This window comes from Erinaceus europaeus, chromosome 2 (genome assembly GCF_950295315.1).
Source record: "Erinaceus europaeus chromosome 2, mEriEur2.1, whole genome shotgun sequence".
Lineage (NCBI taxonomy): Eukaryota > Metazoa > Chordata > Mammalia > Eulipotyphla > Erinaceidae > Erinaceus > Erinaceus europaeus.
In genome coordinates, this window is record NC_080163.1 from 38,284,242 (window position 1) to 38,307,351 (window position 23,110).

General features: G+C 38.8%; 1 protein-coding gene across 1 annotated transcript in view; it reads left to right on the plus strand.

The window, feature by feature from the left end:
- DDX46 (DEAD-box helicase 46) overlaps positions 1-23,110 on the plus strand; it is an 80,637-nt gene that overhangs the window by 19,970 nt on the left and 37,557 nt on the right. The window contains exons 5-13 of the mRNA XM_060171335.1: positions 837-1,002; positions 3,882-4,033; positions 6,865-6,978; positions 7,873-8,038; positions 9,493-9,613; positions 12,725-12,900; positions 16,670-16,791; positions 19,353-19,431; positions 21,654-21,736. Coding sequence (XP_060027318.1) covers positions 837-1,002; positions 3,882-4,033; positions 6,865-6,978; positions 7,873-8,038; positions 9,493-9,613; positions 12,725-12,900; positions 16,670-16,791; positions 19,353-19,431; positions 21,654-21,736 — 1,179 coding nt within the window. The remainder of the gene's footprint in view (positions 1-836; positions 1,003-3,881; positions 4,034-6,864; positions 6,979-7,872; positions 8,039-9,492; positions 9,614-12,724; positions 12,901-16,669; positions 16,792-19,352; positions 19,432-21,653; positions 21,737-23,110) is intronic.

Sequence of the window (23,110 nt, forward strand, 5' to 3'; positions counted from 1 at the left end):
CAGATATCTGTAGTTCTGCTTTTTTTTTTTTTTTAAATGAAATGTCTCTTCTGCATGGGTGTAGTGGGGCCTCAAATCTGGGTCCTGGCGATTGGCAATTTATGCACTTAACCATGTGCACCACTGCCCAGCCCCCTGGAGGAACTTTTTTTTTTCCTCTCAAATATTTTTTTAAAAATTTTATTTATTTTCCCTTTTGTTGCCGTTGTCTTTTTATTGTTGTTATAGTTATTATTGTTGTTGTCGTTGTTAGGACAGAGAGAAATGGAGAGAGGTGGGAAGACAGAGAAGGGGAGAGAAAGATAAGACACTTGCAGACCTGCTTCACTGCCTATGAAGCGACTCCCTTGCAGGTGGGGAGCTGGGGGCTTGAACCGGGATCCTTATGCCAGTCCTTGCGCTTTGCACCACATGTGCTTAACCTGCTATGCTACTGCCCCACTCCCCAAAGATTTTATTTGTTTATTAATGAGAAAGACAGGAGAAGAGAAAGGACCAGACATCACTCTGGTATATGTGCAGCCAAGGCTTGAACTCAGGACCTCATGCTTGAGTGTCCAATACTTTATCCAATGTGCCACCTCTTCAACCACTCTGGAGGAACTTTTTAAAAAATAGTTTATTGGTTTTTACTCATCAGATGTGTGAAACACTAAATCTGTCCTAAATTTAAGATTTCATGTATGTACTAATCATCCTTTATAATTTGGAGACTTATATATGGAATAAAATATATAAAAAACTATATAAATATATATTTTTAAATATATATATATATATATATATAAACTTATATATGGAATAAAAATGCTCATCCTCTCTCTTTTTTCCACAAGAACTTTGACCAGAATAAGCTGGAGGAAGAAATGAGAAAACGAAAAGAAAGAGTTGAAAAATGGCGAGAAGAGCAACGTAAAAAGGCCATGGAAAACATAGGAGAACTAAAAAAGGAAATTGAAGAGATGAAACAAGGGAAAAAATGGAGTTTAGAAGATGATGATGGTATATTTATGTTGAATACTAATAACCTGTGTAACAATTCATTTAAAACATTCAGGAATGATGAGTGAAATTTCTTTTATTCAAGATTATAAGATTACTGTGTATGCTTCCACACCCACCAACAGAGTTCTGTATCACCACCATCCCACTTCCCTAAGATAATCACTATAGAGAGCTCTGCCATGGCTCAGTGGGTTAAGCACACATGGTGTGAACCACGGGGAGCTGTGTAAGGATTCCAGTTTGAACCTCCGGCTCCCTACCTGCAGGGGGACTGCTTCACAGGCAGTGAAGCAGATCTACAGATGTCTTATCTTTCTCTTCCCTTTCTGTCTTCCCCATATCTCTTGATTTCTCTCTGTCCTATTCTGTCCAATGACAGCTGTAACAACAGTAATAATAACAGCAACAACAAACAAGGGCAAAAAAAGGGGGAAATTGCCTCTAGGAACAGTGGATTTCAGGTGCAGATACTGAGCCTCAGCGATTACCCTGGAGCAAAAATAAATTTTAAAAAATTAAAAAAAGATAATCACTATAGTTCTAGAACAGCTTTTTTTCCCCACCCCACCCCCCCAAGCACTGCTCAACTCTGGTTCATAGTGGTGTGGGGGATTGCATAACCATTATGCTATCTACCTCTGCCTGATTAAGGATATTTCTTTCTTTTTGTTTTCTTCAATTTTTTAATTTATTTTCCCTTTTGTGGCCCTTGTTTTTTTGTTTTGGTTATTGTTGTTGATGTTGTCATTGTTGGATAGGAAATTGAGAAAGGGAGAGAAGGAGAAGACAGAGGGGGAGAGAGACACCTGTAGATCTGCTTCACCATCTGTGAAGCAACTCCCCTGAAAGTGGGGAGCCGGGACTCGAACTGGGATCCTTAGGCAGGTCCTTGCGTTTTGTGCCACTTGCCCGTAACCCACTGCGGTACTGCTCAACTCCTAGTTTTATTTATTTTTATAAGTGTTACTGTAAAAATTAAAATATATATATATATATATATATATATATATATATATATTCATTAGCAGGTGGGATAGATAGCATAATGGTTATCAAAAGATTCATGCCTGAGGCTCTCCATCCTTCATAAGCTGAAACTGAGAAGTGCTCTGTTAAAAAAAAGAAAACAGGGGATATGGGGTGGTGGGGGAGAGGAGGGTGGTGCACCATGTTGAGCATAAGTTCTGGGGCTTGATCCCCCACTCCCCAGCTCCAGAGGGTTTCTTCATAAGTGGTGGAGCACATCTGCTGGTGTTTCTCCTTCCCTGTCCTTTTATCTTCTCTCCTCTAAATTTCTCTTTATCCTATATAATAAAATAAAAGGGGAGAAGTAAGGAAGAAATCACTGCCTGTAATTTTGGATTCATACTGCTGCAGTGAGCCCCAGCTGTAATCATGGTGGCGAAAAAAAAAAGTGAAAAGAGGGAAGAGGAGAAAACCAAAACATTAATCTGGTATTTGCAGTTCTGAGGATTGATTTCAGTACCTCATACTTTAGGGTATAGTGCTTTTATCTACTGAGTCGCCTTGCAGGCAGCTGTAGTTGTAAAATTCAATGTAGGATATGCATTTAAAAAAAAGATTTTATTTACTTATTAATGAGAAAGATGGAACCAGACATCATTCTGGTGGTGCATGTGCTACTGGGGACCAGACTCAGGACCTCATACTTGAGAGTCCAAAATTTTATCCGCTGAGTCAAGTACTGGGCCATTAGGATATGTATTTTTTGATACTTTCTTTATTGGATAGAAACAAATTAAGAAGGAAAGGCATAATAGTGAGTGAGAATGAGAGACACCTGTAGCACTGTTTCACTGAACCTGAACGGCTTCCCCTGATGGTAATGTGTTCTACTGAGTGTGCCATCACCAGGCCTCTTTGGGATATCTTATTCAGTGTCTTGTGGTTCTCTATTTTAAGGGTATATTATCACTTTACTATTTATTATTATTAAAAACTAATACATGCATGATGTTAAAACTTAAAATTGTGAGCATTTATGGGCCTGGACTAATTTTGAAAGGCAGATGTCTGGGTAATGAAATAAACATTAGGAATGTAAAATGTTGAATTAGTGGGGTGCCGGGCTAGCGTAGGGGTGCCTCTTCCTGGGCGCGTACTCTATTCGAGAGAACTCGACCTGAGCCTGCCTGGGCTGCTACTCACTCAGCGACCGGAGGGAGATGACTCATGAACCAAGCTTGTGGTGGGGCAGTGCAATTCTTTATTGATCAGAAAGCCAAGGCTTTTAAAGGGCATACCCGGAAGTGGTAAGTTGGAAACAGAAATGACTAGGAAAGGGGTGGAGTAAGGCAAAAGGGGCTGGAAAGGTAGGAACTTTCTTAGCAACTGTTGCGAGGGTTTTAACTGGTAGGATTAATAAGACCCTGCAGGCAGGAGGGTCTTGAGGCTAAAAAGAAGATAGATCAAAGGAATGGAATAGGTGGGGATCTTTCAGGCAAAACAGTGATAATGTAGATAGGCCATAGTATCAGGAATGCAGGGTGGATCAGGGGGAGCTGGCTTAATGTTTTAAGGAATGCCAGGCTCCTGGAGGCAAAAAAATGCAGGGTGCTTTGTGAGGCTCCTCACAATTTCCCGACATCGCCCCCTTTCTTTTTATCTAATGGCCATAGTATCAGGAATGTGGGGTGCTTTGTGAGGCAGGCAGTCTGATAAGATGGGCAAACCTTTGGGGTTACTCCTGTCCCTCCTTGCTTAGCCTCTCAGTAGAGAGCGAGACTGACAGGATAGACACACTCCTCAGGTCAAACCCTGCCAGGCTCTACCACATCCTCAGTTTCCTGACATTGGGGTGTGAGGTATTTCCATTTGAAATACATTTACATAGAAGTTGTATTATGATCTTATAGATGATGAAGATGATCCTGCAGAAGCAGAAAAGGAAGGAAGTGAAATGGAGGGTGAAGAGTTAGATCCATTAGATGCTTACATGGAAGAAGTGAAAGAAGAAGTAAAAAAGTTTAATATGAGAAGTGTCAAAGGTGGTGGTGGAAATGAAAAGGTATGTACTTTCATTTTCAAAAATTTTGTATTTCTAGGGATCAGAGGTGGTTTAATGGGTAGAGTTCATGGCTTAGCATATATAAGGCTACCAGTTTGTTCCCTGGCATCACAATTGGTGGAGTAATGCTCTTGATTTTTCTCTCATTAAAAAAAAAAGGGGGGGTCGTTAGACTTAGTACCTCCAAGGCCCTATGTGGAGTCCTGACATCCCATGTTAACATTTTTTGCACCAGTGGGATGAATGATGGAGCAGTATTGTTATGTCTTTATTTCTACCTCTACCTGCAATGAAGAGTGAGAAGACCAGTTTGAGAGCTTGGAATCATGCATGAGCAGGACCCTGATGCTATAAAATAAATAAATATATTTTGAATGGAATAATTTGATGTTATTGTTGCATTGACTCACTGTTGATTTGAATGACTATAGCACTTCATTATTTTATTTTGCTCCCCTATTTTAGGTGTTAAAGTACCATAAACATTAGTGAGTTTTCTTTTCATTTTTTATTTATTCCCTTTTGTTGCCCTTGTTTTTTTATTGTTTTAGTTATTGTTGTTATTGATGTCCTCCTTGTTGGATAGGACAGAGAGAAATGGAAAGGGGGGAGACGGGGGAGAGAAAGATAGACATCTACAGACCTGCTTTACTGCTTGTGAAGCGACTCCCCCGCAGGTAGGAAGCCGGGGGCTCAAACCGGGATCCTTACGCCGGTCCTTGAGCTTTAGCGCCACCTGCGCTTAACCTCTGCGCTACCGCCCAACTCCCCATTAGTGAGTTTTAACTCCAGATAGTCTTTAAAGATTTTTTTTCCTCCAGGGTTATCCCTGGGGCTCAGTGCCAACACTAATCCACTGCTCACAGTGTCCATTTTTACCTTTTTTCCATTTCATTAGATAGGACAGAGAGAAATAGAGAGATGAGGGGAAGTAGTTAAGGAAGAGAGACATTTGCAGAACTGCTTTGAAGCTCCTGAAGCATCCCTACTGCAAAGTGAGTAGCAGGGTCTCAGACCCAGATGTACTAGTGCCCAGCCCCTCAAGAGTCATTCTAGCTCAGCGAGTTAAGGAAAAGCTCACATGTTGGGGGGTGGTAGCATATTGGTTATGCATAGAGACTCTTCATGCCTGAGGCTCTGTGAAATCCCTGGTTCAGTCCTCCATACCATAATAAGCTAGTGCTTTGCAGTGCTCTGTTTTTGTATCTTTCTCTGTCTCTCTTAAAAAAAAAAAAAAAATCACATGGTGCAAAGTGCAAGGATTGGCATAAGGATACCAGTTCAAGCCCTCAGCTCCCCACCTGCAGGGAGGTCGCTTCATAAGCAGGTCTGCAGATGTCTTTCTTTTTCTCCCATCTCTCTGTCTTCCCCTCCACTCTCAATTTCTCTCTGTCTTATACAGCATTAGTATCTTTTTTTTTTAATTTACTCCCTTTTATTGCCCTTCTTGTTTTATTGTTATTGATGTCATTGTTGGAAAGGACAGAGAGAAATGGAGAGAGGAGTGGAAGACCTGATTTACCACTTGTGAAGCGACTCCCCTGTAGGTGGGGAGCTGGGGGCTTGAACTGGGATCCTTACACTGGTCCTTGGAGTTGGTGCCACCTGAGCATAACCCGCTGCACTATTGCCTGACTCCACCATGTAGCATCTTTGTTTGAAGATTTATTACATATGAAAGAGCAAATTTCATATTAGAGAGAAGCTACTCGTAGCACTGGGGATCAAACCAGAGTCTCATACTTAGAAGTCCCTTGCTGTAGCAGTTGAACTGTTTTGCTGACCCCCTTGTCTTTTTCAGTTATAGCATTAATTGCCTTCTGAAAAAATAATAATCCTCTATAAAATAAATAACTATAGATTACTATATTTGTTTATTGATTTACCCCAGCCTTTCAGAACAGTACCTGGTTTGCTAAAAGAGTGCAAAGTACCATTTACTGTTATCTTAGAAATTAATTGTATTACTTTTTTTTCTCTCCAGGCTTATTGCTGGGCTTAGTGTCCTGCACCATGAGTCCACTGCTCCTAGAGGCCTTTTTTCTCCCCCCCTTTTTGTTGCCCTTGTTGTTGTAGCCTTATTGTGGTTATTATTATTGTTGTTGATGTCGTTCATTGTTGATAGGACAAAAAGGAATGGAGAGAGGAGGGGAAGACGGGTAGAGAAAGATAGACACCTACAGACCTGCTTCACCACTTGTGAAGTGACTCCCCTTGAGGAGGGGAGCTGGGGGCTCAAACCAGGATCCTTTCTCCGGTCATTGCGCTTTGGGCCACGTGCGCTTAACCCGCTGTGCTACCACACGACCCCCCCCCCCCTTTAAAAAATATTTATTTCCTTTTGTTGCCCTTGTTGCTGTTGTAGTTATTATTGTTATCGATGTCGTTGTTGTTGTATAGGACAGAGAAATGGAAAGAGGAGGGGGAGAGAAAGAGAGACACCTTCAGACCTGTTTCACTGCCTGTGAAGTGACTCCCCTGCAGGTGGGGACCCGTGGGCTCGAACCCAGGTGCTTGCGCCAGTCCTTGCACTTAGCGCCACCTGCGCTTAATTCACTGCGCCACCACCCGACTCCCAAATTCTGTTACTTAATATTACTTATATACTGCAAACTATATTACAAAATAATAATACTATTATTATTAAATAATACTATTTAATTACTATTTATGCAAATAATACTATTTTTCAGCAGTGATACAATTCGGGAGAAAATTGTTACTAATCTAATTGTCACCAACAACTAATACTAAACTAATAAATTATGACAGCATTTATTTATGTTTTTACAGTCTTCAGTTGTACTTCATTCTTTAACTTTTTTTTTTAGAAGTCTGGGCCAACGGTAACGAAAGTTGTTACTGTTGTGACAACGAAGAAAGCAGTAATAGATTCTGATAAGAAGAAAGGTGAGCTGATGGAGAATGATCAGGATGCCATGGAGGTAAGTCTTCATTACTTTTGACTTGTTCATCATATTCTACAAGTATTTATTTTATTATTCATTTTATTTATTTTACCAAAGCATGGATCAATTCTGATTTATGGTAGTGACGGGAATTGAATCTGGTACCTTTGGTGCCTTAGGCATAAGTCTTTTTTGTTTAACCGTAAGCCAGAGTTTAATAATGCTCTGGGGGGAAAAAAAAAGAGAAAAAGGAATAGTTATTCTGAAGAATATGGTAGGGTGAGGGTAGATAGCATAATTTAGGTTATGTAAAAATGACTCATGCCTTAGACTCCTAAGTCCCAGGTTCAATCCCCTGCTCCAGAAGTGAATAAAAAAACTTAAATCGAAAAATTGAGAAGGTCAAATAATAAAAGCCAATGAATATGCTCAGGAGGTGGTGCAGTGGGTAAAATGTTGGACTCTCATGTACGAAATCCCAGCTTCTGAGTATGATTCCTGGCACTGTGTGTGCCAGAATGATGCTCTGGTTCTATCTCATTAATAAATAAATAAAGGTTTTTTTTTTTTTTTTTTTTTTTTTTTTGGTCTTGTTTTGTTTCTAGGGTTATTTCTGTAGCTTGCTGTCGGCACTGAATCCAGTGCTTCTGGCAGCCACTTTTTCATTTTATTAGACAGTACAGATGGAGAGAGGGGAGAAAGAGAAAGAGTAATACCTGCAGACCTCCTTCACTCACTGCTTGTGAAGTGTCCCCTCTGCAGGTGGAGAGTGGGGATGGAACCCAGATCCTAGTGATGATCCTTGTGCTTAGTACTATGTGTGTTTAACAGGGTGTGCCCTGCCCCACGGCTATTATTTTCTATAAGAAGAGAATAGCAATGAATTTGTCTTAACTTCTTCTCTTTTCTTTTTTTTTTTTTAATATAAAGTATTCTTCAGAGGAAGAAGAAGTCGATCTCCAGACAGCCCTTACAGGCTATCAGACAAAACAAAGAAAGCTTTTAGAACCAGTAGATCATGGAAAAATCGAGTATGAGCCCTTCAGAAAAAACTTTTACGTTGAAGTTCCAGAACTAGCAAAAATGTCCCAAGAGGGTAAAACTCTTTTATTAATTTATTGACTGTTGTGGACAAAAAGGAGGGTATAATTCAGTTTGCCTGTGATGAATGTGCATAGACCTATGAGCTGGTGGATACAGAGGAAGGATTTGCATGTTTGATTTGAAGAATTGAGAAAGGAAATTAGAAGGCAAAAAGTCACTGTTGATAGGAACATTGTCTACAAAGCTAGTTGGCATTCAGAAATCATTGCATTTTTGGAATTATTGGGAAAATAAAATTGACTCATCTCATTAAAATCTTTGGAGCTGAGAATAATCTTCAAGTAATGTTACCAAATAATACATCACTACCCATTTCTTGGGAGTTAAATGTTAAGAAGTGATGTGAATCTGGTTAGTACTGGTTGAAGAAAGATAATCTGGGTACCTGTTGATTGAAGGTCAAGTGGTTTTATTCTTTGCCCAGCATTGTTTTGTTGTTTTTATAGTTTAAGACAGACTACCAGCTAAACTATATCAGTATTTGTTTTAGTTGGTTGCAAAACTAATTAGTGCTCTTTTTCTTTTCATTTATTTAAAAAAACTTTTTGTGCCTCAGGCATGAGAGTCTCTTTGCATAACCATTATGCTGTTTTCCCAGCTGTTTTTAAAAAAATTTAAAGCTTTTATTTTATTTTTATTATCTTTATTTATTGGATAGAGACAGCCAGAAATCAAGAGGGGTGGGAGAGACACATACCTGCAGTCCTGCTTCGCCACTTGCAAAACTTTTCCCCCTGCAGGTGGGGATTGGGGCCTTGAACTTGAGTCTTTGTGATTTGTAACATGTACGCTCAACCAGGTATGCCACCGCTTGGCCCCTATTTTTATTTACTTTTTATAAAGAATTTATTTATTTACTCATGAGAAAGATAAGACAGAGAGAACCAGACACCACTCTGGCATATGTGCTGCCAGGGATTGAACTTGATAACCTCATGTTTTAAAATCTAGTGTTTTATCCACTGTGCCACCTTCTGGACCACTCTCTATAGCTGTTCAATGCTTTGTGCTGGAAATATATTTTTTTTTATTTTTATTTTTTTTTATTTAAGAAAGGATTAATTAACAAAACCATAGGGTAGGAGGGGTACAACTCCACACAATTCCCACCACCCAATCTCCAGGAAATATTTTTATTAAAGGTTATGGATGTATTTAGGAACAGAAACATCAGAGTTGGATGGAGTGTTTGCTTGATCTCAAGAAATGTGAAAAGCCTGATTCTGTGTTGTATGCAATGTAGGAAATGTATTTAGCTAAAGATAGGAAAAGGATGCGTTCTCTAGTCAAAGTATGAGTTTGACTCAAAGAAAACCCTAGAAGTACGTTTGATAACACATACAAAGAACTGTAGATTTTTCATCTTAATCACACCTAATTGAAAAGTAAAAATCACCAATAACAGAAAAATATTTAAGACTTTCTAATCTGGGTTTTGTCTTGTAGAGGTGAATGTATTTCGATTAGAAATGGAGGGCATTACTGTCAAAGGAAAAGGTTGTCCCAAACCAATTAAATCTTGGGTCCAGTGTGGAATTTCTATGAAGATCTTAAATTCTCTCAAAAAGTAAGTGGTTACTGGTTGTTTATATTTCCCAATGTCTTACTGGTTAAAGTAACTATTTCATCTCAGTTTTTCCCTTAGTAATATTTTTATTATAATAGAAAAATTTCCTCACAGGGTCAGGTGGTGGCACACAATTTTTAATGCACAAGGATCAAGGATTCAGCACTACCTGCAGGGGGAAAGCTTTTGAAGTGGTGAAGCAGTGCTTACAAGTGTCTCTTTATCTTTTTTCCTATCTTTCCATTCCCTTTCAATTTCTGTCTCTGTCCAGTAAATAAGTAAAGATAGAAAAGCAAGGGGGTCAGGCGGTAGCGCACTGGGTTAAACACAGGAGGCACAAACGCAAGGACCAGCATAAGGATCCCGGTTTGAGCCCCCGGCTCCCCACCTGCAGGGGAATCGCTTCACAGGCGGTGGAGCAGGTCTGCAGGTGTCTGTCTTTCTCTCCCTCCTCTTGTCTTCCCCTCCTCTCCATTTCTCTCTGTCCTATCCAACAACGAACGACATCAACAACAGCAATAATAACCATAACTAGGCTACAAAAACAAGGGCAACCAAAGGGAGAAAACAAATGGCCTCTAGGAGCAAGTGGATTCATGGTGCAGGCACTGAGCCCCAGCAACAACCCTGGAGGCAAAAAAAAAAAAAGAAAAGAAAAACTTCCACTTTTTTTTTTTTTGCCTCCTGGTTATCATTAGGGCTTGGTGCCTGCACTACAAATTCACTGCTCCTGGAAGCCATTTTTTTCATTTTTTTTTTTGTTGCCCTTGTTACTATTATTGGATCAGATAGAGAAATCAAGATAGGAGGAGAATACAAAGAAGAGGGAGAAAGACACCTGCAGCCCCTTCCACTCTGTTTTTAAAAATATTTATTTAGGGGGTCAGGTAGTAGCACATTGTGTAAAGTGCAAGCACTAAAGTAAGGATTTTGGAGTCCTTGCTCCCCACCACGGGGGTGGAGGGAAGATCGCTTCACAGGTGGTAAATTAGGTCTACAGGTGTCTGTCTCCCCCTCCTCTCTTGATTTCTCTCTGTCCTATCCATCAACTACAAAAGCAATGACAACAACAATGTTAACCACAAGGCCAACAAAATGGGAAAAATGGCCTCCAGGAGCAGTAGATTCGTAGTGTAGGCACCGAGCCCTTGCAATAACCCTGGAAGCAAAAAAAAAACAAAAAAAAAAAAAAAAAGAAAAATATGTTTATGACAGAAGGACAGGGATAAAACAAAAGAGGTCAAAGCATTGCTTAGCTGTGGCCTGTGTGGTGCCAGAGATAAAGATTGGGGCCTTTAGGTGCTCAAGTCCTGTGTTTCACCACTTAATATTTTCCTGGCTTGTTCACCATTACTTATTTATTTATGTGCATCTGTGTCTTATGTATGTGTGATTTCCCTGCTCCAGACCTCTGACATTTAAAGATACATTAAGTGGCAGATAAAGCTTTTCCATTATATAGTACCTCCACATGAACCACACACACAATAATGCAGGCTCTGTATTTAGTGAGCTATTTCTCTTGTTCTGCCCCTAATATAGTTTAGGACTTTAATTATATTTAATGAATACTGAAATTATTGCTTTACTTTAATTTTAGTTTTTTTTTTTTTTTAACACCAGAGCATTACTCAGCTCAGGCATATGGTAATATTGAGGCAGGGGATGGAGTGGGACGGGGGAGATAGATAGTATAATGGTTATGCAAAGAGACTCATACCTGAGCCTCTAAAGTCCCAGGTTCAATCCTCTGCACCATGGTAAACGAGAGCTGAGCAGTGCTCTGGTAAAAATAGAATCATAAAGATTAACTTAGCATGATGTTTGATGTTTTCTTTTCTTTTTTTAATCTTTATTTGCTGGATAGAGACATAGAGACAGTCAGAAATTAAGAGGGAAGGGGGTAATAGAGAGGGGGAGAGAGAGACACACACCTGCAGCACTGTTTTACCACTTGTGAAGCTTTCCCCCTGCAGGTGGGGGCCAGGGACTGGAACCTTGGTCCTTGTGCACTGTAATGTGCACTCAACCAGGTGCACCACCACCTGGCCCCTTGATGTTTTCTTTTTATTTAAACTCTTTTATATATTTATTTGTTTGTTTTGGCTAGAGACAAATTGAGCGTGAAGAAGGTAATAAGACACCTGGGGCGGGGGATAAAAAAAAAGAAAGAAAGACACCTGCTGTACTACTTCTGCTTGTAAAGCGACCCACTGCAGATGGGAACCAAGCACAATAACAAAGGCCCTCAACGGGGTGCCCTGCCAAGACCCATTCATGTGTTTGGAAGGTTCATCTGTGTCACAGAATGTTATAATACTACTTCTTCTTTTTTTTTTTTTTTAAGATTTTATTTATTGTTGAGAAACATAGGAGGAGAGAAATAGAGCCAAACATCCTTCTGGTAAATGTGCTGCCGGGCATTGAACTCAGGACCTCATGCTTGAGAGTCCAATGCTTTATCCACTGCTCCACCTCCTGGACCACAGAATGTTATAATATTTCATTCCTTTTTGCCAAATTCATTATTTGGATATGCAACATTTTGAAATACCTTATTTTCATGAGACTGAGAGGCTTAGATACTGGTTTTTTGTTTTTTTTTGCCTCCAGGGTTGTCACTGGGGCTTAGTGCCTGCACTAAAAATCCACTGCTCCTGGAGATCATTTTTCCTTTTGTTGCCCTTGTTGTTATTATTGCTGTTGTTATTATTACTGTCGTTTTTTAGATAAGACAGAGAGAAATTGAGAGAGGTTGGGGGGAGAGAAAGACACCTGCAGAACTGTTTTACCTCCTATGAACTACCACCCTCCCTGCAGTTGGGGAGCTGGGGCGGGGTTCTAGTTAGGATCCTTGACCGGGCCTTCGGTGTTGTGCCATGAGCGCTTAACCCGCTGTGTTACTGCCTTGACCCCCTCCTTTTATTTTTTATTCTTAGCAGAGCACTATTTGCTCTAGCTTGTGGTGCTGGACATTGAACCTTGGGGCTTCAGTGTGTGTGTGTGTGTGTGTGTGTGTGTGTGTGTGTGTGTGTGTAAGTAATATATTTTTTGGCATAACCACTTTAAATGCCTCACCAGAGATTTCGGTTCTTTCATTTTCTCTTTAAGGCACGGATATGAAAAGCCCACACCAATCCAAACTCAAGCAATCCCTGCTATAATGTCTGGACGAGATTTGATTGGTATTGCCAAGACAGGAAGTGGAAAAACTATTGCTTTTCTGTTGCCTATGTTTAGACACATCATGGATCAGAGATCATTAGAAGAAGGAGAGGGGCCTATAGGTAATACTTTTTTCATTAAAATATGTTGTCAAATTTGTCTTAGAGACTTGATACTCTGCAGTATTCTCAAGTTTGACAATAAATATATTGTTACATACATTTCCTTTGTAAATTTGCAACTTTGTGGTTGATTTCACCTTATCAGGAGGTGGTGTAAGAATTTTTAAAGCTGTGGAGTGTCATTTCAGAAGCAGAAAAAAGCATCTTTGGCACACACAGATAGTAACTCTGACATGCTAGGTAGATCCTTTGTCCATCTGTTTGTTTATGTATATTGAGGCTTGTTTTTAACCGATTGGCACACGATCTTGAAGCTTTACATAAAATACTATAGTGAAATGTATTTTCCACTTTTTTGGCCTTTAGAAGGTTATGGTGCTGGCATTTGGTTTTTTTTTTTACATATTTTATTTACTTATTAATTAGAAAGGTAGGAGGAGAGAGAGAAAGAACCAGACATCACTCTGGTACATGTGCTGCCGGAGATTGAACTCAGGACCTCATGCGTTAGAGTCCGATGCTTAATCTACTGCGCTACCTCCCAGACCACGATGCTAGTATTTCTTTAAGCACTAAGTCTTTAGATATAGATGATTTTTTTTTAGATTTATTATTTTTTACATTGTTTTAAAAATTATTTACTCATGAGGAAGAGAGGCATAGAGAGAGAACCAGACATTTTTCTGGTACATGTGCTGTGAGGGATTGAACTTTAGACTTCATGCTTGAGACTCTTGTGCTTTCTCCACTGTGCCAGTTCCTGTACCACAGGATTTTTTAAAAATTCATTTGGCAGTGATCTCTTTAGCATACCTAAATAGGGGTTTTGGAAAGTCAAGTTTTTCCAGAAGCAGATTAGAGTTTATTTTCCTTTCTGTGTCCAGTGATCAGGGTGTTTTGGGAAACCTCCATATGACTTTGCACTCAGTAAGTCATTTGCTTATCTTCTCTCTGTGATTTGTAATTCAAAGTTTGGGTGACGTTTAAATATTAAAATAGATATAATTTATATGTGAGAGAAATAGAGCACTGCTCAGCTCTGGCTTATGGTGTTGCTGGACATTGAATTTGGGACTTAAGAACCTTGGGTATGAAAATATTTTGCATAAACATTATGCTATCTCCCTAGCCTTCAACTAAGTATTTTTTGAAATATTTTATTTATTTATTAATGAGAAACATAGGAGAGAGAAAGAGCCAGACATCACTCTGGTACATGTGCTGCCAGGGATTGAACTCAGGACCTCATGCTTGAGAGTCCAATGCTTTATCCACTGTTCCACCTCTTGGACCACCTAAGTATTTTTTTTTGAGAGTTAAAAACAATTAATATTTTATTTGTCTTCTTACATCATTCTATTAAATCTATGTAAATTTACTATGCATTACAGTTTCTACTATTACAAAGCTTCTGAAAGAGTTTTCACTGGTTCATAAAATAGCAAAAACAAAAATTAAACCTGACTTTACTGCAGTGATTAAATTAAACACTTTAGGGAGTTGGGCCGTAGCGCAGTGGATTAAGTGCTTGTGGCAAAGTGCAAGGACTAGCGTAAGGATCCGGATTCGAGCCCCTGGTTCCCTACCTATAGGGGAATCACTTCAAAATCGATAAAGCAAGTCTGCAGGTGTCTTATCTTTCTCTCCCCCTCTCTGTCTCCTCTCTCTCGATTTCTCTCTGTCCTATCCAACAACAATGACAACAACAACAATAATAATCACAACAATGATAAAATAATAAGGGCAATAAAAGGGGAAAAAATGGCCACCAGTAGCAGTGGTTCATGCACCAAGCCCCAGCAATAACCCTGGAGGCAAAAAAAAAAAAAATTAACACTTTAGAGGGCTGGGTGGTAGTGGAGCATGTTAAGCACAAGGACTGGTGCAAGGATCCTGGCTCCCCACCTTATAGAAGGGGGTCTGTCTTTCCCCCTTCCTCTCCAGTCTTTTTTTTTTTGCCTCTAGGGTTATTGCTGGGGCTCAGTGCCATGAATCCAATGCTCCTGGAAGCCATTTTTTCCCCTTTTGTTGCCCTTTTTTTTTTTTTCTTTTTGTCAGGTTTTTTTAATCGTTGTGGTTATTATTATTGTTACTTAGTGTTGTTGTTGTTGGATAAAGAGACAGAGAGAAATGGAGAGAGGAGTTTAAGACAGAGAGGGAGAGAGAAAGATAGACACCTGCAGACCTGCTTCACAGCTTGTGAAATGATCCCCCTGCAGGTGGGGAGCTGCAGGTTCAAACTTAGATCCTTTTGCCGGTCCTTGGGCTTCGTGCCATGTGCTTAACCTTTTGCACTACCACCTGACCCCCTTCCCCTCCATTCTTGATTTCTCTATCCTATCCAACATAAGCAATAACTACAATAGCAGGGGCAACAAAATGGAAAAAATGGCCTCCCGGAGTAGTGGATTAATATTGTAGGTACTTATTCTTCTAACGTTTGCCATTGTAGGTACTGAACCCCAGTGATAACCCTGGAGGGGCAAAAATTTAACACTTTATTTTATTTTTTTAAATTTATTTATCTATAAAAAGGAAACATTGCAAAACCATAGGATAAGAGGGGTACAACTCCACACAATTCCCCACCACCAGAACTCTGTATCCCATCCCCTCCCCTGATAGCTTTCCTATTCTTTATCCCTCTGGGAGTATGGACCCAAGGTCATGTGGGATGCAGAAGGTGGAAGGTCTGGCTACTGTAATTGCTTCTCTGGTGAACATGGGTATTGACAGGTTGATCCATACTCCCAGCCTGTCTCTCTCTTTCCCTAGTGGGGAAGGGCTCTCAATAAACGGAGCTCCAGGACATATTGTTGGGGTTGTCTGTCCCGGGAAGTCTGGTTGGCATCGTGCTAGCATCTGGAACCTGGTGGTTGAAAAGAGAGTTAACTTACGAAGCCAAACTAATGGTTGACCAATCATGGACCTAAAGGCTGGAATAGTGCAGATGAAGAGAGGGAGTCTCTGTTTTGTAGATAGCTAGTAGGCATATTTTAGTTATATTCCAAAGGAACTGTGGCTATACTACTGGTTTTTTGTTGTTGTTGTTGTTTTGTTTTGTTTTTTTGCCTGAGCCTGGAATCTGATATGCAGGTGGATCCTAATTATTGTCTGGGGAGGTGATGTCATGGCTAGAAAAAGGACCAGAAAGCTGGATCAGGGAAGAGAGTAGCTCTCTATTATGGGAAAGGTATATAAATATTGTTGACTGTAAACCCCATCAGTTTGATGTGATCTGAGGCCAATATTCAGCTTAGAAGCCTATGTGACCTCTGCCATCCCTGTAGATCTGAGCTCACATTCTGTGGTCATAAGTAAGAATGTTCCAAGCTGCTCCAATATCAGGACCCATCTTCCTCAGGTGAAGCATAGAGTATATTGTCCAGCCTCCCTTCGGAGGATGGAACATTCTCTGCCGTTGTTGCTCCAAATTAAGGGCAAGGTCCTATGGGGTCCCATAAAGGGGTCTATTTTGTTGTTCCTGATAGAAATGATCGGTAACAATGGAGAGAGGGATTTATTCAAGGTGTAGGCCCATCATGTCTGTTTGGGAATCTCAGGACTCCCCGAATAGGGCCCCAGCTGATGGGGGGGCCTGATAGTGTCCAAAGAGTCCTCGTTAAAGTATGCCAGTCTCTTGCCCTTATTCAGCTTTTGTTGTCCTTACTTTGATGAGGTTAGCTTTGGAGTGAGTGAGATAAATTTAACACTTTAAACTATAACCTGAACAATTTTGCTTATACTTTTGATATATTTATCCTTCCAGCTGTCATCATGACTCCAACTCGAGAACTGGCTCTACAAATTACTAAAGAATGTAAGAAGTTTTCAAAGACCTTGGGACTTAGAGTGGTCTGTGTGTATGGAGGCACAGGAATTAGTGAGCAGGTAATTTTGAAAGGAACCTCTTTTTTCCTACTTAAACTGAATAGTGAGGTTAAAGTTTTTTCTTTAATTTTAGTTTTGAATGGTAGTTATAAAACTTTTAAAAATAAGGCATGAAAATAATGATAAGAACAAATTGTATTGATGTATATTTTAGAACTATTTGGTCATTTTAACCTTTGCTTTTCTCTTTCTGTTTTTCCTGCTCAAAGAAACAGCTATTATTTTTTTTCTCCATTTTATCAATAATGATGTAATAAAAAAGGTTAAATAAATTGATCAAGGTCTTTAGGTTAATAAATACCGAAGTTGTCTACACTGGGATTTCTGATTCTTAGTCCAGTTTTTATTTTTCTAACCTGTGCTGTGTGTGTGTTACTCATCCTTATGTATATATGCTTATCATTTACTACATATGAGAGTTTTACATGAGGCAGAGAGAAAGAAAGAGAGAAGCTAGAGTGTTATTCTAGTAGATATCAGTTATGTCAGGAATGAAGTCCCACATCTTATGCATGAAAGTCCAATAGTCTACCACTTGAGATTTTTCCTTAGTCACTCTAGGGTGTGTGTGTGTGTGTGTGTGTGTGTGTGTGTGTGTGTGTGTGTGTGTGTGTGTGTGTGTGTGTGTTGGGATTCATTCGTTTATATAAGAGGAGTGGAACATCAATCTGATACATGTGATGCTTAGTATTCAACCCAGGAAGTCATGTTTCAGAGATCAATACTTTATCCATGGCTCTACCTCCCAGGCTTCTCTTTATTTATTTATGAAAGACAGAACCAGAGCAGATGATTTGCTGGGACTCTTAACTCCTAAGCTCATCTTTGCATGTCCAGAACTGTATCCCCTTTTTTTAATTTTTAAATTTTATAATTAAAAATACTTTATTTATATGTATGTTTATTTATGTATTTATTTTTGTACGTTCTTTCTTTTTTTACCTCCAGGCTTATTACTGGAGCTCCGGTGCCTGCACTGTGAATTTACTGCCCTTGGAGGCCATTTTCCCCATTTTGTTGCCCTTGCTATTGTTCTTCTTGTTGTTGGATAGGACAGAGAAACCCAGAAGAGGGGAAGATAGATGGGAGAGAAAGATATTGACATCTGTAGACCTGCTTCACCGCCTGTGAAGCGACAACCCCCCCCCATGGGGAGCCGGGATCATTGTGCTTCAGGCCATGTGCTGCACTTAACCTGCTGCATCACGGCCCAGTGCCTCTGAGTTGGTATTTCTTAAAGGTTGTAGGGAGTGGGATGCTTGAGTATCAGAAATCTGTATCCTCTTATTTTGATGAGAATTATTATTATTCCCTTTTATTGCTACTGATGTCGTTATTGTTGGATAAGACAGAGACAAATGGAGAGAGGAGGGGAAGACGGGGGAAGAGAAAGCTAGACACCTGCAGACCTGCTTCACCGCTTGTGAAGCTATGCCTCTACAGGTAGGGAGCCGGGGCCTTGAACCCGGATCCTTAGGTCGATCCTTGTGCTTTATGCCACATGGAAGAGCTACGTTACTAGCCGATTCCCGATGCAAATTATTTAAACATAACTTCATTCTTTTTTATGAAAAAATTCAGAACTTTTTATTAGTGTAATATTTATTAGTGTAAGTAGTCAAGAATGAAAAGGGATACAATGTAATAAAATTTATTGGGGAGCTGGGCGCTAGTGCAGTGTTTTGAACGCACATGGCACAGAGCGCAGGAGCCTGCACAAGGATCTGGGTTTGAGCTTGGGTTCCCCACCTGCAGGGGGATTGCTTTGAAAGCTGTGAAACAGGTCCACAGTTGTCTGTCTTTCTCTCCTCCACTCTGTCTTTCCCTCCTCTCTTGATTTCTCTTTGTCCTACCCAACAAGAACAATATCTATGACAATAATAACTACAACAAGGGCAACAAAATGGGGAAAATGGCCTCCAGGAGAAGTGGATTCGTAGTACAGGCACCGAACCCCAGCGATGACCCTGCAGGCAAAAAAAGAAAAAAAAAAAAAAAAAACAATGAAAATTTATTGTAGTAGTCCGGGAGATGGCACAGTGGATAAAGCATTGGATTCTCAACCATGAGGTTCTGAGTTCAATCCTCGGAAGCACACATATACCAGAGAGATGTCTGGTTCTTTCCTCCTCTATCTTTCTCATGAATATATAAATAAATTCTTTAAGAAAAAAATTTTTTATTGTAGTGTTCTTGGAGGTGTTGCAGTGAATAAAGCAGTGCTACAAGGGATTGAACTCAGGACCTCTTGCTTGAGAGTCCAGTCTTTTATGCACTGCAACATCTCTTGGACCATTTCTATTATGTTTCATGGCTTTGAGAAATCTTAACAAATTTTAATCTCTGATTTTCATTGGTTTTTCAATGAAATCATATTTGTACTGCCTATTCTTTTAGAAGCTCGCTACTGTTTCAAAAGAATTTAGTGGGAATAGTTGCCATCTAATCAGGCGTTACTATCTTGCCTATTGGAGCTATCCAAAGACCAGATGCATTATTTTCAGATCTGTTTAAGTATACATTAGTGATAAACAGACTACAGATTTTATTTCTCTTTTTAGATTGCTGAGCTGAAAAGAGGTGCTGAAATTATTGTTTGTACACCTGGTCGAATGATTGACATGTTAGCAGCTAACAGTGGTAAGTCATGGCTATATATTATATATGTAGGTTTTTTTTTTTTTATTATTCTTTTCCTTTTGGAATACTGCACACTTTTGTTAACGCAGATACAAGAAACCATCAAAGGGTTTCTCATATCTTCTTAAAGCTGTAATATCTTATAATTTGTATTGTAACAGACTTACTTTTGCAAACATTTATAATACATTCTTAGATTGAATATTGTTTTCAGAGAATGGGAGGGAGCTCAGTAGATAGAGTGCATATCTTCCTGTGTACTAGGTCTTGGCTTAATCCCTGGTTCTTTATGGGAGCACCATAGTCAGTACAGAAGTGTGCTCCCTGGGTAGTTGAGTGTAGAGTGGTGCTTTGACATCTCTGTTTTCTCCCTCTCTTTCTCTAACTATATAATATTAAAAAGGTGGGTTCAACAAAGGCTGTGCTCTGGTCATTACACGTGTTTGAATAAGGTAAAATTAAGACTACTTTTAGGAATTAATTACAGCTGTTCTTCTACCGTATTCTACAGATTCTTAATCTGATTTAGATCTATGAGTCTTAGTCCAATTTTTGCTTATAAAATAAATGGTGGGAATTTTCTTTAGATTTTTATCCGCAAGAATTAGTAATTTCTTTTTTTAAGTCTTTTTATTATTATTTATTTATCTTTTTAATTTTATTATTTATTATTTTTTTAACCAGGGCACTGCTCAGCTCTGGTTTATGGTGGTTTGGGGGATTGAGTCTGGGACTTTGGAGCCTCAGGCATGAGAGTCTCTTAAGAATCAGTATTTTCTTACAATACTATATAAAGATATTGCAGCTTCAAGAAACTATAATATACATATTGCATGTTTTAGCTCAAATATTGTGCTTTGTTAAATTATTCTCTATCAAAACTGTTACTAAACTGTTGACATTATTTAACTTCTGTGGAAAAAGGCCCTTCAAGATATATAGAACTGGGCTTCCGAGACTTAAGCCATCAAAGGTAGGTAATTTAATGCTGTTCAAAATCTTGCAAAACTATTTGTGGCTGCAATTGTTTATGTGGAATATTAGATATTAGAAAACATATTTGGCTCTTGCTACATCTAAAAGGTTTATCTTTTAATTTTGAGTAAATACATGTACATCACATATCTATAATACAGTAGTAAAAACCATGATTAATGCATGTTTTTAATAGTGTTTTGCTTGAGTTCATTTGGATCTGTGTATTTAGTTCTAATTCAACCTGAGTTTGGCAGTGTGAAAAGAAACTGATGTCAGTACTTGTACAGTATATGAAAAGTTTTGAGTTGAGTGCTGTTTATATAACCCATTGGGGTTTTTGTTTTGTTTTTTTGCTTCTCAATGCTGCATTGATTAAGTCTCGTGAAATTCATCTTGATTAATTTTAACCTTTTTCCCTTATATTTCTATTTTATATTTAATAACTTTTCACATCTTTGCCAGGTGATTTATTCAACAATTGATAGAAATTTTTGTGTTAATCTTTTAGAAGAGGTTTTCTCCATATTCATTTTGTTTTCTGTAAGAAACCAGTTGCACTTACTTACTTGCAGTTGATTAGTTGCACTTAATCAAATTGAATCTACATTTTTGTATAGAAAAATGTCTGTCTCTGTAATACTTTTGGTTTTTAGTTTTGTTACAGTATCTTAGTTACCTAGTGATGAATAGCTTCTCATTAATGTCTTGAAATGTCCATTATAGTCTTTTAACTAGTTGAATGTAGATCATAAGGTAATGTAAGGAGAAGTTTTCTGCATCTCAAATAGTTAGCACTGGAATTTGCTTTCCACACATACGCTGTAATCTCTAATATGTTTTTTCCTAGGTGATGCTGTCAGATAATGGCTGATGTGGCTCGATGCTTCATCTCAGTCATAGTTTTATGATGTGTTTTGGAGAGGGCTGTTTTCTGAATTTTACAGGTTCTTCAGGCCCTATCTATGATGGTATGCAAGAGACGAGTTTGACACAATAAAGGGCCTCATATACCCATTGTCAGAAAAGTACCATTAGATTAATACATTGTAGACCAAAAAAAAACAAAAAACAAAAAACAAAAAAAAAACAATCACTGTTTAAAGATACCTAACTTACCCCTTTGGCTAAGTCAGGCATTTTAGAACCCTTTACAGTTTTTTTAAAAAAATTCTTAGTAGTAATAAAATGAGTTGTGACTGATTTTTAGTTTCCCTGTTGTCTTTATTTTTCTTTCCTCACATTAGGTCGGGTCACAAATCTACGAAGAGTGACGTATGTTGTTTTAGATGAAGCAGACAGAATGTTTGACATGGGTTTTGAACCACAGGTAATTTTCAGTTCATATTTTTGAACTATAAAATAAATCTTGGAACTGATATGAGAATGAAATACTTGTTTTTTATGAAACTCTCACAGTACATACGAATTTGCAATAGATATTTGTAATTTTTATATCCTCCTAAGTACTTTAATAGGGGTGTTTGTGTAGGCTTTCCTTAACCATCTAAAGCCATCACTGATAAAATCAGAATTTTAACTACTAATGATAGAAGCTTGAGTCTTCATATTTTATATTTCTCATTTTATGTCTAACATGATGCTATTTGTGGCAGATTGATACTCTTGTGGCAGAAATTTAAAAATAATTCCTAATAAATATAGTATTTATTTATTTAATTGAATTAAAGGAATTTAGATGGAAGGGGGAGAGGGAGAGAAGGAATTAGGGGGCGAGGGAGGGAGAGAGGGAATGACAGCACTGTTTTATGCTCATGAAGCTTTCGCACTACAGATGGAACTGGAGGTTTGAGCCCAGGCCCATGTGCACTTAACCAGATATGCTGCAGATTAGATAGACCCCAGAGTGAGTTCTTTATGTACTGTGTATGCAGGAGTTAGTTTGTTTGTAAACTGCATTAATAGAAATGTGGTATAGGGAAGGGTCAAGGCTAACATCATGTTCAGCCTTTTTTCTTTTTTAATATTTATTCCCTTTCATTACCCTTGTTGTTTTATTGTAGTTATTATTGTTGTTATTGATGTCGTCATTGCTGGATAGGATAGAGAGAAATGGAGAGGGGAGCGGAGACAGAGAGGGGGAAAGATAGACACCTGCAGACCTGCTTCACCACCTGTAAAGCATCTTCCCTTCTGTTGGGGAGCCGGGGGCTCGAACCGGGATTCTTATGCTGGTCCTTGCGCTTTGCGCCATGTGTGCTTATCCTGCTGCGCTACCGCCCAAGTCCCTCAGCCTTTTCATTGTAAATATTTCTCAAAAAAATTTGTCAAAAGATGTCATGGGTTTGTTGTGACTAGTCAAGGACTGATGTTTTAAATAAGATATTGTGTAGCATTTGAACAATGTGAGAAACAAAGGGACAAGGGAACATTTAAACAATACTTTTTTTTCTTTATTTCTTTATTGGGGAATTAATGTTTTACATTCAACAGTAAATACAATAGCTTGTACATACATAACATTCACCAGTTTCCCATATAACAATACAACCCCCACTAGGTCCTCTGTCATCCTTCTTGGACCTGTATTCTCTCCACCCACCCACCCCAGAGTCTTTTACTTTGGTGCGATACGCCAATTCCATTTCAGGTTCTACTTGTGTTTTTTTGGTTTTTTTTTCTCATCTTGTTTTTCAACTTCTGCCTTAAACAATACTTTATATGACAAAACAAGAGCTTTTTT